Below are 16,317 nucleotides of genomic sequence, written 5' to 3' on the forward strand. Positions count from 1 at the left end.
TTGATGTTATTAGACAAGTAAGTTTAATTTTAAACAAACTTACTACAATCCAACATAGAATTTTTTTTTTTTTTTTTTTTTGGTCAGATGGATTAGACAGCCCCTAATCCTAAGCATTACTCATGTATTACACACTCACACAACACACTCACACACACCACAATACATGAGTTCATTTAAGGGTTCACTTTTCCTTCCAAAGGACTTGAACCCGGGTGTGATTGTTAATGAGGCATATGTTATGCCACTCAACCAAGCCTCCAACCACAACATAGAATCAAAGTAAAAGAAACACTCATGAAAGGTCTTATTTTAGCCCAAGGACAACATGCCACCCAATAAAGCTTGAACCAAAGGCCTCCTAACCAAGAAAGTAAAGGCCCAAAAACGATATGCATATTTGTTTAATTTTCATTTTTTCTGGTTTTGAAGGGTTTTTTTTTGTCAGACTGGTTTTGAAGTTTATTAATATTTTTGGTAAGAGTGGTCAATGTTATTTGGGTTTATTGGTATTTAACTATTTTATAAGCCTCGCTCCTTTATATTCCCTTTACCAATAGTGGCTGGTTTTTATTTTCAACAAAAAACTTCTTATTTTTTTTTGTTACAATAACAGAAAAAAGGTTTTCTTTAACCCCCCAAAGAAAATAATGTTGATACATGTTCTAAACTCCAGAGTATTGCAAGACCAAAAAAGGAGAGAAAAAAAAACAGACAAGAGTATTCTGGCCGAGTTACACTATTGTTCATAAAATCATAACTTTTCCCTCCATTATTATGGATGACTTTTGCGTGTAAATTATCAATCATGCAAATCATGTGCTAATAATTTGATGGAAGTCATTTAGATAAAGATGTTAAAAATATTTTTTTTAAAGATATTTTTTAAAAATTAAAATTTAATACATATAATCAATTAAATTATGTTATTTTTATTAAAATTAGACCAGACAAATCAGTTTAGCCAAAAAATTAATAAATTAAATTTTAAATCGGTATAAATTAATATTTTTTTTATAAAAAATGACTACAATATTCTTATTATAAAAAATAACTAAAATATTCCTATTTTATATATATATTAATTTTGAAAACTCTAAATCCTAACCCTATGACGACAGATAAGAAAAAGGGCTAGAATTTAAGATTCTCAAAATTAATATATATATATATAATAAGAGTATTTCAGTCATTTTCTATAATAAGGGTATTGTAGTCACTTTTTATAAAAAATAATATTAATTTAGACCGATTCAAAATTTAATTCACCATTTTTCGGTCAAATTAATTTGTTTGGCCTAATTTTGACAAAAATAATACGATTTAATCGATTATATATGTTAAATTTTAATTATTAAAAAACATCTTTATAAAAAAGTATTTTAGACGTTTTTATTGAAGTGACTCCCTAATTTGATACCTTAATAATTAATGATTTCATTGAAATAAATTAAACCACACATGTATTTATACACAAATACATTGGTGACTGATTTTAGTTAACAAATAGCATTTTTGTTTTATTTTCCGTCTATTATTGTTCTCCTTTTTTAAGTATGCACAAGCCAGTAAGAGATAAAAACATTGTAAATTATAAGAAATGCATCCTCAATAATTATCCCTATAGCTACTTTTATGCCTGTTCTCTTCTCGTGATGAAATAATTAAGCAAATTAAATTCCAAGTTTCAACCAAGGCCAAATGTGCTTCCCATGTTGAAAAGGATCATGATCATCCTCATATGGAACCATTTTCAGGTTTTCACAATAACATAATTTAACAACAGAGTTCCTTAGCAAACACGTATCCATAACTAATAAACCCCATTTCCAAGTTCCCTTCTGCCGCTATGCTATCATCCTCTTCATCCCTCACAATGCTAACTTTTTATATGAAACAGAAACGGTTAGTTAAAATTAAGCATGAGTCGTATAAATTTGTGTTTGGATTGACTTATTAAGAGAGACAAACAAAACTTTTTTTATTAGATTCTAAGCGTGGTTTTTGGATGCGGCTTTCAAATTTTTCTTTTTAAAAAAAAAAAAAAGTAAAAAAGCTGCTTTATTTTATTTACACTAGTAACATTTATTTTTGAAAAAGTAGAATATTTAAAAAGTTTTTTTGGTGACTTAAAAGAAAACAAATAACAACAAAGAAAGAAATAAAAATAAATAAGAAACTGTTTAAAAAAAGCAATCTTACTGAATACTATTTTCAAACTCCTTCTAAGACAACGGAAGCTCTCAAGAGAAAGGGTTCTCATTGCAGTCTTTGTCATGATGTCTGCTACTGTGTCTGTATCTCTCAAGACATGAATATCTCGGATTTTTAACACCAAAGAATTAATAAAACCAAAGTAATCCTGTAAATTATTGACAATAATAAAGGTCTCCACACAGTTTGTTTCACATATAATGTCTCTTTGATTCGAGTCTCATGCTAAAAGAAAGCCTCTTCAAATAGTAAACAACTCTCTTTGCAAAATGCTAAGACTCTCAATTGTTTCCAGACAGTCTCGTTGTCACCTTTCCTTTCAATCTCTGCTAACATAAGCAAAATCAACCCAAACACCATTTCCAGCTAGAATATTTAGAAAGTTTTAATGAGCTGTCTATAAGAAAAAGATAAATTTAAAAACTAATACTCTAATAAAGATAAGAAAAAAAACATTAAGATCATACACATTTGTCTTCTATGGTTTTTGTACCTGTACAAGGGCCTCTTTTGAGAACCAAGATGATGGGTTTATGAGCTGGTGAAGAAGAAATTGTCTACAATGGTTTTATGTATTGTCTAGTATAATTCGACAGCTTCATGTTAGGTCTTTGACAATAATCATCTTATACAGGGTAATTTTTTTTTATTTTTTATTTTATAGAGCTGGATTCTTTGTATTTTTTACCCTCCTAGACAGAACAGGATTTTGATGTGATTGAGAATGATATAGAGAAAATAAAATTGTATGTAGACCCCTACAAAAGTAATGATGAGTTCCTGAATCATAAAATTTATGTCTCCAATGAAAACAGAATAGAGAGTGGATCCGTTCTTAGTCTTATCAATTGACTGTTAATGGGTAAAATTTGAGGCTCGGTTGTGCACGTTCAATTACATTGGATTTCTTATTCTTTTTCATTTTTTTTGTTTTTTGAGGTACCACTATTGAAGTCAAAATAAGAATGAAGATGCTTATGACAATAGTGTAAGATTAAGATTGCACACCAAACTTCTTTGCAATAATAATTTCCTTCTCTAATTTTGTCAGCTGCATTTGTAAAAGACACCTTAAAGTGCTTACCAAAGGAGCATTAATTTTTCACCTTAATGGCTAATGCTACTTCTGATCCCAATCAGATTAGCTGTCTGCTCTGTCTAGCTCAATTTATGCCATCTTTATTACTTAAAACCATTGTTTTAAATTTGGATGCTGTAGTTATAATATTACAATGGCAACAAAAGCATTAGTTCCCTCACAAAATTGCTTTTTTCGAAAATTTAAACAGATAAAATATTTCTAATGCGTTCTTCAAACAATATTCTTTTTTAATTTATTTGAATTTTTGCATATGCTTCTTTTTTGTTTTTTATCTTATGACAAAACTATTTTTGTTTTAGGTTTTATCATGAATCGAACTTTAAACTTTTTTATCATAAAAATTTTAATACTATGTTATTATACCATTTCTCTTAAAAATTTAATCTTACAAAAAAATTATATAAATAATTATATCTTTTAACATATCTCTTCAAACAAAAGTATCTTTTGAATTTGATTAAATTTTTGGTATAGACTTTCTTTATTCTTTTTATTCATCTTATGGTGATTTTTCTTTTAATTTTGGAAGATAACAATAATCAAACTCAAAGTTTTTCGGTCATAAAAACTTTAATATTATGTTATGAAACTTGACGAAAGGATATTATTGGGTGCTTATAAAATACAACTTGAATATACTCACACAGCCACACTTATTGAGTTTGTAAAGATAAAATTCATTGTTAACTTAATTTTTTTTTTCTAAAATTAGTTTTTTTTTTCTAAAATTACATCTTTTTATTATTTGTAAATACAACACACGTCATACGTACTCCAAAAATACTTAATAATTTTCTTCTTAACTATATCGTTATGATGATTATTTATTAAGAGTTTATGGAGCCAACTATCCCCTTGAGTGCGGCAGGTTCTTTTGGCATAGACATCGCAGCAATAGGTGTTAGTTGTTGATCTCCCTATGGTTGCGGAAAAAAAAAGAATACATACAATTATTTTAACATAATTTTCAGCACATCATACTAATAAATGTTTAGATATATACGATTATATTAAGCTAGCTAAGATTCTTTCTTCCTATATTCTTTAATTGTCAAACTAGCTAAATAAATAGTAGATGTGAGAGGCCGTTAAACTTATCATAGTTTGTGAAAATGAATAATATTATGTTAACATTAGAAATAGAATTTTACTAAGTAGACCATCGCTTTTGTAAACGATCTGAACAATAATATATAATAATAATAATAATAATAATAATAATAATAATAATAATAAGGAGGATGTTTTTATAAAGACGCACAAAACGTCTTTTTGTAAAGACACTTATGTGTCGCATTATTATTGGACGTATCAATGAATTGGTTATTTTTGAATTTCTTAACAAACTAGAATAAAATCAATTTTTTTATAACAATAACAATAAACTCAATTATTATCAAATATGGTCGAACTGACTAATTTACATAACCTACCGGATCATAGTTTTTTTTTAAATAAAAATTAGGGATATATTTGTCTTTTTCATCAAAAAATTTAAACATAATTCAGTTTAAATTGTGTAAATCGGTCGGATCAAATTGGGTCTAATAATTATAATGCGGACAATTGGGTTTATTATTTTTGCTATAATAAATCAATTTTGTTTTGGTTTATTAAAAAATAAATTATTAATCGGTTTAATAAAAATATCCAATAATATTATGACACATGTAAACGTCTTTAAAAAAAATATTTTTAATGTGTTTATCGAAGGGAGCCACTCAAATAAAGGCGCCTAAAACGTTTTTTTAAAGATGTTTTTCAGTAATTAAAATTTAACATATATAATCGATTAAATCATGTTATTTTTGTCAAAATTAGACTAGACAATTTGATTTAATCAAAAAAATAGTGAATCAAATCTTAAATTGGTCTAAATTAATATTATTTTTTTTATAAAAAATGACTACAATACTCTTATTATATTAATTTAAATCAGTTCAAGATTTGATTCACCATTTTTCAGTCAAATCAATTTGTCTAGTCTAATTTTGACAAAAATAACATAATTTAATCAATATATATGTTAAATTTTAATTATTAAAAAATATTTTTATAAAAAGACGTTTTCAGCGTCTTTATCTGAGTGACTCCCTTATCGAAGTGGGCTCCCAATAATAATATAATAATAAGAGGGTTTGTCCAATGGGCAAAAGAAGAAACATGTTAAGAAGAGGGTTAACAAAGACATGAAACATAAGTCCCAAAGTGGAAATCTATAAGGAAGAAGAGATTTCCCAAGTGATACTTCTTTTATAGATATGGTGAAAACAGTAGTAGTGGGTTAATAACAAGTATGTGAATATGATGAAAACTTTATAAATGGGGGCATTGATTGGTGGGTGTTGGTTGATGAAAACCAGTGCAAGTTATATTATGTACTTTGCCTAATATGTAATGTATCATATCCTCTCCCCTAAGTAGTAGATGGAAATCCAGCTCATAGTTCTTGAGCACTCATAGGACCCCATGTGGCCAGTACTGCCAGTTCACGGACTCATAACCTTAGCTTCTATTCAATTCAATGGTTTCTTCCTTTAATTTTCTTTTTTCCAATGCTTCATAAACATATATAAACTAGAGGGTCCTTATAGCTGGCAACAAGCTACATAATCACCCTTTCTTTCTCTGTTCTAACTTCTAATCAGGTCAGTCCAAAACCCATTACACACATCTTAATTAATTATTCCTAGCCTCAATAAGATATTAGTTAGTATACAATATAGTTGACGCCATTTTGATTCCAATTTTTTCATCATATTATATATTTATCATTTAATCAACTCTTAACTATAGTCTGTAATTTTAATTCATTACTTTTAGAAAGGAAAAAAAAAAGAGGGGGGGGGGTCATTTAGAAAGTTATGTTGTTATTTGATGATTAAAGGCAAGGTGTAATATAAACATGATGGGAGTGCCAAACATGTATGATCCAACTATGTATGACTGTGGAAGAATCATACTTTGGAAGAAAAGTAGTATATTTTTTGTTAATTAATTAAGTGGTAGCAAGAGATCAGAAGGGATAGGACTTTGTGGCTCTCATGTCTCCTGGGGCTTGTGGACAAGATAATTAATGATCTACCATATACATCATTAATTAAAAAATAAGTGGCATGTTATTGTTACCCTTATATATAGTTGGTATTAACAATTCTTATTATTGTGGATCATGAATTGACAAGGGAATGATACGATGGTGATGGAAACAACATAACTCATTTCATAATTAATTAACACCAGTGATCTTAGGTTATATGTTTCTTTGTTTTTGCCATTATCTAGGGCTAAGTACGGGTCGATTTGGTTTGGGTTTATGGTAAAATTAGAATCGAACCGATCAAAATATAATTGGTTCGGTTTAGTTTGGATTTGCATTTTTTTTATATGTACTCGAATCAAACCAAATCGATTAAAAACGGATTAGTTCGGTTCGGGTAATTGGGTACCCGATGACTTTGAAATTCATAAAAAAAAACCAAAATTTTATCTTAAAAATTCAACAAGTACAATAAACATGTAACATCAGTAGAAATAATCCAAACATGTTAAACATCAAATACATTAAAAACTAAACTCATTAAAATCCAAACATATTAATAATGAATAATCATTGTCTAATGAAAAAGTCATATATATTTTTTTATTTTTTTATTTAATTAATATATGATCGGGTTCGCGAGTTAGTTCGGGTTCCGCACTTCCAAAACCGATACTCGAACCAATCACTAACAAAAGTTATCGGTTTAGTTTGGGTTGGATCCGATTATCCGTTAGTTTCAGAACCAATTTAATTGGTTTGGTTCAGGTTCGGACGAGTAATCAGGTACCCGCTACCCGTGCTCACCTCTACCATTGTCCCCTTCTCTTGCTGCCATATGGCTGTGGCACATGATTTCCTATTTTCATTAAAGAAAAAAAATTCAAAACCTAACTGTAAAATGTTGGTATTGGTTTGATTTTTGGTCTGTTTATAGTTTAAGATTAGGGGATTGTGGCTTAGGAACATGGGGTCATGTGGATATATATTTTTGGTCCCAACATTAAAAGGAAAAAGGTGTAATAGTGATTGGTGGCAGATGATTACACTAGTGCATGTGTGCACATAACATAGTCAAATGTAATTGACCAACAAATGAAAACTCTCTAGGCAACAAATTAAATTAAAAATTAAAGTAGTGGAGGTAATAACACTTGGTTATATAATAACATAAACATGATGAATAACTCTTGCAATGCAACCAAATTAAACTGCATGGAAAGAAGTGGAGAGGCCAGGGAACTATAAAAAAATTGAGCCCCACTCTGTAACTGAAAACCAAAGCTGCAAAGCACAGCATAGCATGCACCTTATTGTAATAATCCATTTCAACAGTATTAGTTTCTTCTTTTCATGTAAAAATATATTACATGTTTCTTAATTAATTAATATATATATAAAGAAGTTTTTAATTTTGAATAAAAAAAGAGATTGACATGTGGGAGTGTTGGTGGAGAAGTGTCAAAAAAAGAGAAGCGAAAAATCAACGGACAAGAAGATGGAGGACAAAGGGAAAATAATAGAGAGTACTTAGCAATAAGCACAGAGAGAACTAAAAGGGAAGAAGTGATTGGACGGTAGGAAGTGAGTATATTCAAAGATACTATTTTTATATTAATATCAGTTATTAAAATTAATTATTATATATTTATATATAAATATATATTATTTAATCTATTTTTAATATATATTTTATGATAAAGATTTACATATTATTTTTATGTGAAGTTTATAATTTAGTTAAATTTATTAAATTATTTAATAATTTTTAAATATTAATTTTATATGAAGATAATTGTATATAAATTTTTTTTATATTTTATACGAGTAGTTAATTTCAATAATTAATTTTAGTATATATTTAATATGGTCAGAATATATTAATGGAGGAGTAAATAGTTAAATTAATCTCTGAAAATTATTCATTATTCAAATTAGTTCTTAAAAGATTTTTTAGTTAAATTCATCCTTTAAAAATTTTAAATTAGTTATGTTAGTTTTTCTGTCACTTTTTTTGTTGATAGTGTCAAAATTTATTAATATGACACGTTAAGTGACACTCCAACATACACTTAGAAGTCTTAATTGATTATTAACATGATTAGTTTATGAAATTAGATAAAAATAACTTCAAATTGAGGAATTTTAATGTCTCAAGTTCTTTCCATAATTAAATTTTTATTTGATCTAATTTTATAAATTTATTATGTTAATAGTCAATTAAAACTATTAGATATATATTAGAGTGTTATTTAATGTGTTACATTAGTAAAGTTTGATCAATAAATAAAATGACAAAAAAAATTAACATAATCACTAATACAAATTTAATTAAAAAAATTTTAAAAATTAATTTAAAAAATTGGTAATTTTTTAAGAACTAACTTGATTATTTAGTCATTAATGGAGAGGGACAGAGAGGATGTACACTCACACACTCTCTCTAGTGAGAGAGTTACGCAGCTGTCACTACCCACTACAAAACCATTCTCTTTCTCTTCTCTGTATCTTCTTCTTGGCCAGCAAATTAGCGTTTGCACTTCTCTTTTCTCTGTCTTTCTTCGAGAATGAAACAACACATCTATGGTCTTATTATTAGCATAAGAAGAAGCAGCTTGATTTGAAGGAGCACGCTCTGATCTCTTAGCTTCTTTGGTTGATCATCGGACGATGGCATATCCGCATTACCGGCCACATCAGTTCGGAGACACCACATTCACCAAACTCTTCGTTGGAGGCTTAGCTTGGGAGACTCCAACTGAAGAACTCAGAAAGTACTTTGACCAGTTCGGTGAAATCCTTGAAGCCGTTATCATCACTGATAAGAACACAGGAAAATCCAAAGGCTACGGTTTCGTATGTCTTCTTCTTCTTCTTCTTCTTAATTCTTTTCATTCTTTTCCTTTTCTTCATTGTTTCTCACAACGAATGAAAATAAAGCAGGTAACGTTCCGCGATCAAGAATCAGCAAGGAGAGCATGTGCTGATCCAAACCCAGTCATTGATGGAAGAAGAGCGAATTGCAATATTGCTTCTCTTGGCAGGACTCGACCATCACCACCCCGAGGTCAATTTACATTTACACCCCTTATAGGAACAATTAACATTGAGGTTCTGATATTGGTAAAAACTCAGGTGTAGTAGACTTCAAGTGAAGTTGATACATGAGAATCGTTAGATGAAAATTTAGTCTAACGACTTTTAGGTATTAACTTTAGGTGAAGTTGACTGAGTTTCCACCTCTGATATTAATATATAAATATATAATGCAGGCAGGAACTATATGGTTCAAGGAGGAGGAGCAGCACAACAGGGTGGTGCGGCAGGGGCGTCGTACGGCGGTGTTCCGGCGGGAGCAGGACCGTCATCATTGGGAGCAGCACCACCACTAATGTACCCGCCACCGTATGGGTGAGTAAAACTCTTCATTTACTGTGTCACCCATTAATAATTATTATCGCTTAGTCAAACCTCCGTGGTCCATGTTATTAATGTGGAACTGCATGTATCACATACTTTCTACTCTACGTATTTTTGAAATGGAAGGATTAATAATTAATAATTTAATATTAAATATGTTTCGGTAAGATACAAATATTTGTCGAATACATATACGATGCTTGACTGCTCCCCCACCATTTTCAGTAGGTATCAGTGTCAGCCCCAAAATCATGTCCCAACAAAAGTACAAAGGGAAAAAGGTTGCTCTGACCATAGTACTTAACGTCCATTATTGGCCCCCTCTAATTTTCCATAATCTCAATAAACTTAATAATATTCCCACCAATCCTCTTCATCTTCATTCTGCACATAGGGATAATAAGGGAAAAGCACATTGTATCAACAATGGTAATAGTAGAAATGCTGGTGGTGATAACAGGTAGTGATAATAATAGAGGGATGTAATCTGTGGTAATGGATGGATGTACGTATATTTATGTCTCACAGTGGTCCTGCATCGATCAATTAATTTGATTTATGATCTTGTACATGATAAAATCTCACAGCTCTCGATCGGTACTTTTGCCTGCTTCTCAAACCATTCAGTCATTTTCACACCAGCGATGTTATTGTTGTCTAATTACAAATGTATATATATCTTTCCTGCTAATTTGTTTTTCTTCTTTAAAAAGAAATAAACACACACTATTAAAGGATGTTCCACTTATAAAGGTAAGTGGACTTATTCCTTTTTGGACATTTCTCATTTCTCAATGCTAGCTCTGGATATAGTAGACAGAGAGAGAGAGAGAGTGTGAGAGATTCCAATAAGTTGATAATAAGGTAGATTAGAATAATGTATGTGAGATGTACATATATCAATTAAATAACATTAGCTGAATGCTTTCTTTACTCTAAAGCAAAGGAATATGGTAAAAATATGTTGGAAACACAGGTGAAGTAAACTTGACGTAAAGTTGATAATCAAAAACTGTTATATAAAAATTTAGTCAAATCATTTATATCATTTAACAACTCTCAGCTATTAACTTTACGTGAAGTACAGTTGACTGCACCTGAGTTTTCACCTAAAAATATATGGAGGGTTCTGAAATTAGTTTGTGAATTTCACGCAACTAAACTGACTCAAATTTAATTCTTTAATTCAATCACAACTTGATCAATCAATAACTTGCATGGTAAGTAGCCTATCAACTTGTTAGTTCCTCCCTTAAACATACACTACAAATTGATCACACACAAGTTATATATAACAAAAGGAATCGATGAAGTCATAACTAGTTAATGATTAATACAATAATGCAGCCACACATATTTAATTTCTCATCAATCTCTCATTATACAATGATGATCAATATGGGAGCCAGTCACATAAAACGTCACTGGTATTAAATGATATTACAGTCCTCAGTAGAGACATACATATTGAACAGAAGTGCAAGACAAGAAAAGAAAGAGTGGTGCCATTTTAAGTCATTGCTTCTTTTTATAAGAAAAGAATAATATAAATCATTGAATCATGTGTATGTTTGTTAGTTTTTCTTTTTCATATTACATATATACCACATTATTAATTAAATTATTGTTCCTTTCATTTTTACTACTCTTTCAGCTACCCAACCTACACTCCTGAATACGGGTACCACCACCAAGTAAGCACCTCTAACTTTTAATTATCCCTCTACGTATATCCTCTCTTTCAAAATTATTACATATCGACTTCATGTGAAGTTGATACTCAGAGCTGTTAGATGAAAATTAGTCAAATCATCTAACGATCTCTCAGATATCAACTTCACGTAAAGTCGACTGCACCTGAGTTTCCACCTTAATAAATTTGACTTAATTATTATTTAATAGTAATTCTCTTTATATTATATGAATATAAATATAACTGCAAGTCAGTTTTTACTTTATTATAAAAACAAGATATTATCTAAATTAAGAAAGTAATATAATGGGAAACAGTTGGATAATCTTTAATGATTATAATAATGTGATGAACACATAGGCGACATTGTACACCCCACAGATGCAGCAAGCGCAATATTATCATCATCAGCAACAACAAATATATGGATCACCATCATCCGCTATGGGATCACCATATTACTATGGTGGTTACTCAATGCAAGCACCAAGAAGCACATTACTTTCTTCACCGCAGCATGCAAATCGCTTACCACCACCAGCTGCAGCTGCCGGACCCTCCTATGTATACTACCCTACCACACCAATGGAACCCTCCTCCTTCACTCCTTACCATCATCATCCTCTCCAACAACCAACGATAAGGCATCCCTTTCCATCTCCTACTGGTACATACATGCAATGCAACTTAATTTCTCTTCTCATTAATATTGATTCTTTTTGGTTTGATATGTTTAACTAAAAATAAAAATTTATATGCAATTATTTTTATATAAAGTTAATATTTAAAAATTATTAAATAATTTAATAATTATTATCTGATAATTTTTAACTATTAATTTGATTGGTACGAAACCAATATGCATGCAGTTATAATTACAGTTGCAATATTGATCGTACCATTACTAAATTAATTATTTGTATAAAATATAGGGCTACTTAGATAAAGTCGTCTAAAACGTCTTTTTTTAAAAATATTTTTTATTAATTAAAATTTAACATATATAATCAATTAAATTATGTTATTTTTGTCAAAATTAGGCTAGACAAATTGATTTAACCGAAAAAATGGTAAATTAAATCTTGAACTGGTCTAAATTAATATTACTTTTTTATAAAAAAATAACAATACCCTTAGAGAATGATTAAAATACTCTTATTTTATATATATATATATATATTAATTTTAAAAATTCTAAATCCTAACCTAAGATAGAAAAATAAAGGACTAAAATTTAAGATTCTCAAAATTAATATATATAATAAAAGTATTTTAGTCATTTTTTATAATAGAGTATTGTAGACATTTTTTATAAAATATAATATTAATTTAGATCAATTCAAGATTTAATTCACCATTTTTCGATCAGATCAATTTGTCTACTTTATTTTGAGAAAAATAACATGATTTAATCGATTATATATATTAAATTTTAATTATTAAAAAATATTTTTATAAAAAGATATTTTAGACGTCTTTATCCGACTCCCTAAAATATATATTAAAAATAAATGAAAAGAAGTATATTGATATGATTCCTTTTTTCAATAGTTGGTTGATCTTTCTTTCCTTTCCGTTACATAAATCTCAAAGAAAGACACATGCACATATGGCCACGCATAGAGGGCAGTGCAAAGACACACATAGGTAGATATATGAATTATGAAGCAGTTACTGACAGAGAGAAATACATAAGAGAAATAATGAAAATGGGAAATGGAGGGTGGTGGCAATATTATATGTGGGGATAGGGGTCCACATGGGGAAGGCAGAGAGCCATGTGAATGAGCTGTCTTGGTTGTGCCGTATATAAAAAGATTATAATAATAAAATGATGAAAATGGGTCAAAGTGGGATGACAGAGAGGAGAAGATAGAGGTGGAGAGGGTCATCGTGTAAAGTAACAGGGATGCATGTGGTTTTCTCAGTATTGCGGTGGTTAAATTCTTTAAGATGCGGTCAAACCTTCTTTCTTACATGCATTGGCCCACATTGCATCTTTCCATATATCACTCCTTGCTGTAACTTTCGTATTTCAATAATCAAACCCCACCTTGTTAACATTTTTATACTGCTTACATCAATTTTGGTCTACTTTTAATTCTAGACAAATACATAAAATGGTGGAAACTCAGGTGCAGTCGATTTCACGTGAAGTTGATATTTGAGAGCTGTTAGATGATTTGATTGATTTGACTAAATTTTCATCTAACGGCTCTCAAAATATCAACTTCACATGAAGTCGAAGTCGACTACACCTAAGTTTCCACCAAATAAAATAGTCTCTTTCATATTGTAACAGTACAAATGTAATATATAGGGTATAGAATTGACTTTGTTTAACCGATTCTGATAATTTGTACCGTATGAAAGTGATCTGAAGTAATACTTAACTTAGTATATAGTAGTATATATTATTACCAATAAGATATAGCAAGATTTGAGTTTTTGTTTTAGTACTTGCTCTCACACTGTCTCCTTTATAATCCAATGTGAATTATTGGTGTATTATGGTGTTGTTGTATTAATCAGATCTACAAACTCAGCAGCAGCAACGAACATCATCATCATCAACTGAAACAGCAGCAGCTGGAGGAGTAGTTATAACTTCATCAGAAAGTTCGAATACCCAGCAAGGGAAGAAGAATAACTAATAGTAATAAAAATATATACACCATGCTAAGTTTCAACTGTATAATCCTTCAAGTTGAACTTTTTCATCACATTATTAATTCTTCTTCTTCTTCATCTTTATTTTCACCCATCATCATATCTTCATTTTTTTGGGTCCACAAGCTGTCACTTTAGCTAAACAATAATGGGTTAGCTGATTACTTGTGTTCTCCACAGCTATGGCATTCAAAAGATCATCCATCATGGACTAATCAACTACTTCATTCAGATACCATCCCTCCTCATCCTCCTATTTTTCCTTTTCTTCAATCCCTCTTCACTTAATATTTATTATTATTATTATTATTATTATTTTTCTCTTTTACATACATTATATTATGAATTTAATTATTTTGGTACATGATATTCTAATTATTTACACTGTTATTCAATGGAATCTCTTTATTTGCATTATTACTGTTCAAGAGGCTGGTGTGGAATATATTGAAAGTCATCTACCTCTACTTTGTATCATAGTATATAGTTAAATAATAAAAGCATATACCTAAGTCATGCATTAAGATCGAAAATTTCTTAAGCCATTACTTAACTGTTTATATATATGTTTCTACAGAGTCAATAGAAGAAATAAATTAAAAAGAGACCAGCATATGCTGGTTGAAGTAATAAATATATACTCCTTCCCTTTAATTAATATATTCAATAGTTTTAAGTATATCTTTACGTGAAATTACATTGTTAGTTGAAAATCGTTAAATAATTTAATATAATTAATTAAATTATTATTTAATAATTTTTTAATCTCAACTTCATATAAAAAATAATTCCATGTGAATTTTTACCGTATATTTTTAATAATGAGAGAGTCATACCTCTTGTGGCAAACTCAATTTAGTTACTCATATAAAAGTGTATGTACTTCAATATATATCAGAAGAAATTGAAGACATTATTATAATATGTTAATTTGTTTGATATTTACTAAATGTATTTTTGTGTATTGATAAGCTTATTTAATGAACATTATCCTAAAATTAGAATGAGTTAGACTTGAGTTATAGTGCAAGATGATTTGAAAACTTGCTTATTTTTTTTATTTATTGGAAAACTAAGTTTTTATTTGAAGGCATGACTTGTCATTATGCGGTTTAATTATGTTTAGAACTTTGGATATTGTTTTTGAAACATAAATATAAAATAATAAAAGTATTATATATACACGAAAAAATTAATTATTATATTTATCATATTTATATATAAATATATATGTTATTTAATTTATTTTAAATATATATTTTGTATTTTAAAATATATTTTATATGAGTGATTAATTTGATAATTAATTTTTTATATATACTTAATATAATTGTAAAAACAATAATAGATATAAAAATTTATTTAGTTATGAAATAAGGATAGAAATAAATTCTATTTTTTTTTTATATTATATAAAAGTGAAAATAATATCTAGACATAAAACTCGAGAACAATATTTACTAATTGAATTGACCTCTTGAACCATCGTTGGACCACACTAGTACCAACAACTCCAGTACTGCACTACCAGCAAAAAAGTTTTCTTGAATTTTTTTTTTTGGTATTGTTTCACGTTACAACCAATTAAAATGATACAAAAAACATTACTTTTATGTTTAGTTTCCACCAGTATTTTATATACATGAATGTTAATAATATTTATGATCACTAAATATTATTATTTTAAATAAATATTATTATTTTAATTAATATTTAATCAATAATAATTTATTTTTATATTTATACAATTTGTATATATAAAATATTTAATTTATTTTTATATTTATTAAAATTTGTAAACATAAATTAATATACTTTATATTCATATTTATTAAAATTTAAACACATAAAATTAATAAAATTTATTTATTAAAAATAATTTAATACTTGTACCGGTTAAATATTAATCAAAATTGATAAAAAATGCTTGCCGTCAAGATTTTCTGTTTATGTATGCATGCATTTTTATTTGAGGAAAAAAAAATATTTAAATACTTGTTAGTTGTTTCTTTTGTTATGATCCGAATGCTTTTTTTGTTATGATCGGCAGTCTAAAAACATGAGATCAATCATCTAGTTTTTATATCTCAACCACAAACTTAGCTATATTAAAATAATGTGATCAATGTTATATTTAATGAAGTAAAGTACTTCTAGCAGCATTTTTATCTGAGAAAA

General features: G+C 28.6%; 1 protein-coding gene across 7 annotated transcripts; it reads left to right on the plus strand.

Moving 5' to 3' along the window:
• The first annotated feature begins 8,776 nt into the window (after nt 1-8,776).
• Nucleotides 8,777-14,553, plus strand: LOC112766957 (uncharacterized). Of its 7 annotated transcripts, none has more exons than XM_025812846.3 (6): nt 8,777-9,212; nt 9,300-9,423; nt 9,629-9,767; nt 11,431-11,470; nt 11,830-12,136; nt 14,002-14,553. In XM_025812846.3, the coding sequence occupies exons 1-6, from the start codon at nt 9,027-9,029 to the stop codon at nt 14,121-14,123; spliced, it is 918 nt and encodes a 305-aa protein (XP_025668631.1). In that variant the 5' UTR covers nt 8,777-9,026; the 3' UTR covers nt 14,124-14,553. The 7 variants fall into 7 exon arrangements, with proteins under 7 accessions (XP_025668631.1, XP_072079707.1, XP_025668632.1 ...); XM_072223606.1 differs by having other exon boundaries at nt 8,781-9,212; nt 11,851-12,136; XM_025812847.3 differs by having other exon boundaries at nt 8,863-9,212; nt 14,019-14,553.
• Nucleotides 14,554-16,317: the final 1,764 nt, after the last annotated feature.

Source organism: Arachis hypogaea, chromosome 17, assembly GCF_003086295.3.
Source record: "Arachis hypogaea cultivar Tifrunner chromosome 17, arahy.Tifrunner.gnm2.J5K5, whole genome shotgun sequence".
Taxonomy (NCBI): Eukaryota; Viridiplantae; Streptophyta; class Magnoliopsida; order Fabales; family Fabaceae; genus Arachis; species Arachis hypogaea.

Excerpts from the sequence above, each read along its gene's own strand:
- LOC112766957 (XM_072223604.1), top strand. The coding sequence starts at position 9,027 with ATGGCATATCCGCATTACCGGCCACATCAGTTCGGAGACACCACATTC. Across the intron at positions 9,424-9,628 it reads TCGACCATCACCACCCCGAG|GCAGGAACTATATGGTTCAA; the intron begins GTCAATTTACAT and ends TATATAATGCAG. Across the intron at positions 11,471-11,829 it reads AATACGGGTACCACCACCAA|GCGACATTGTACACCCCACA; the intron begins GTAAGCACCTCT and ends ATGAACACATAG.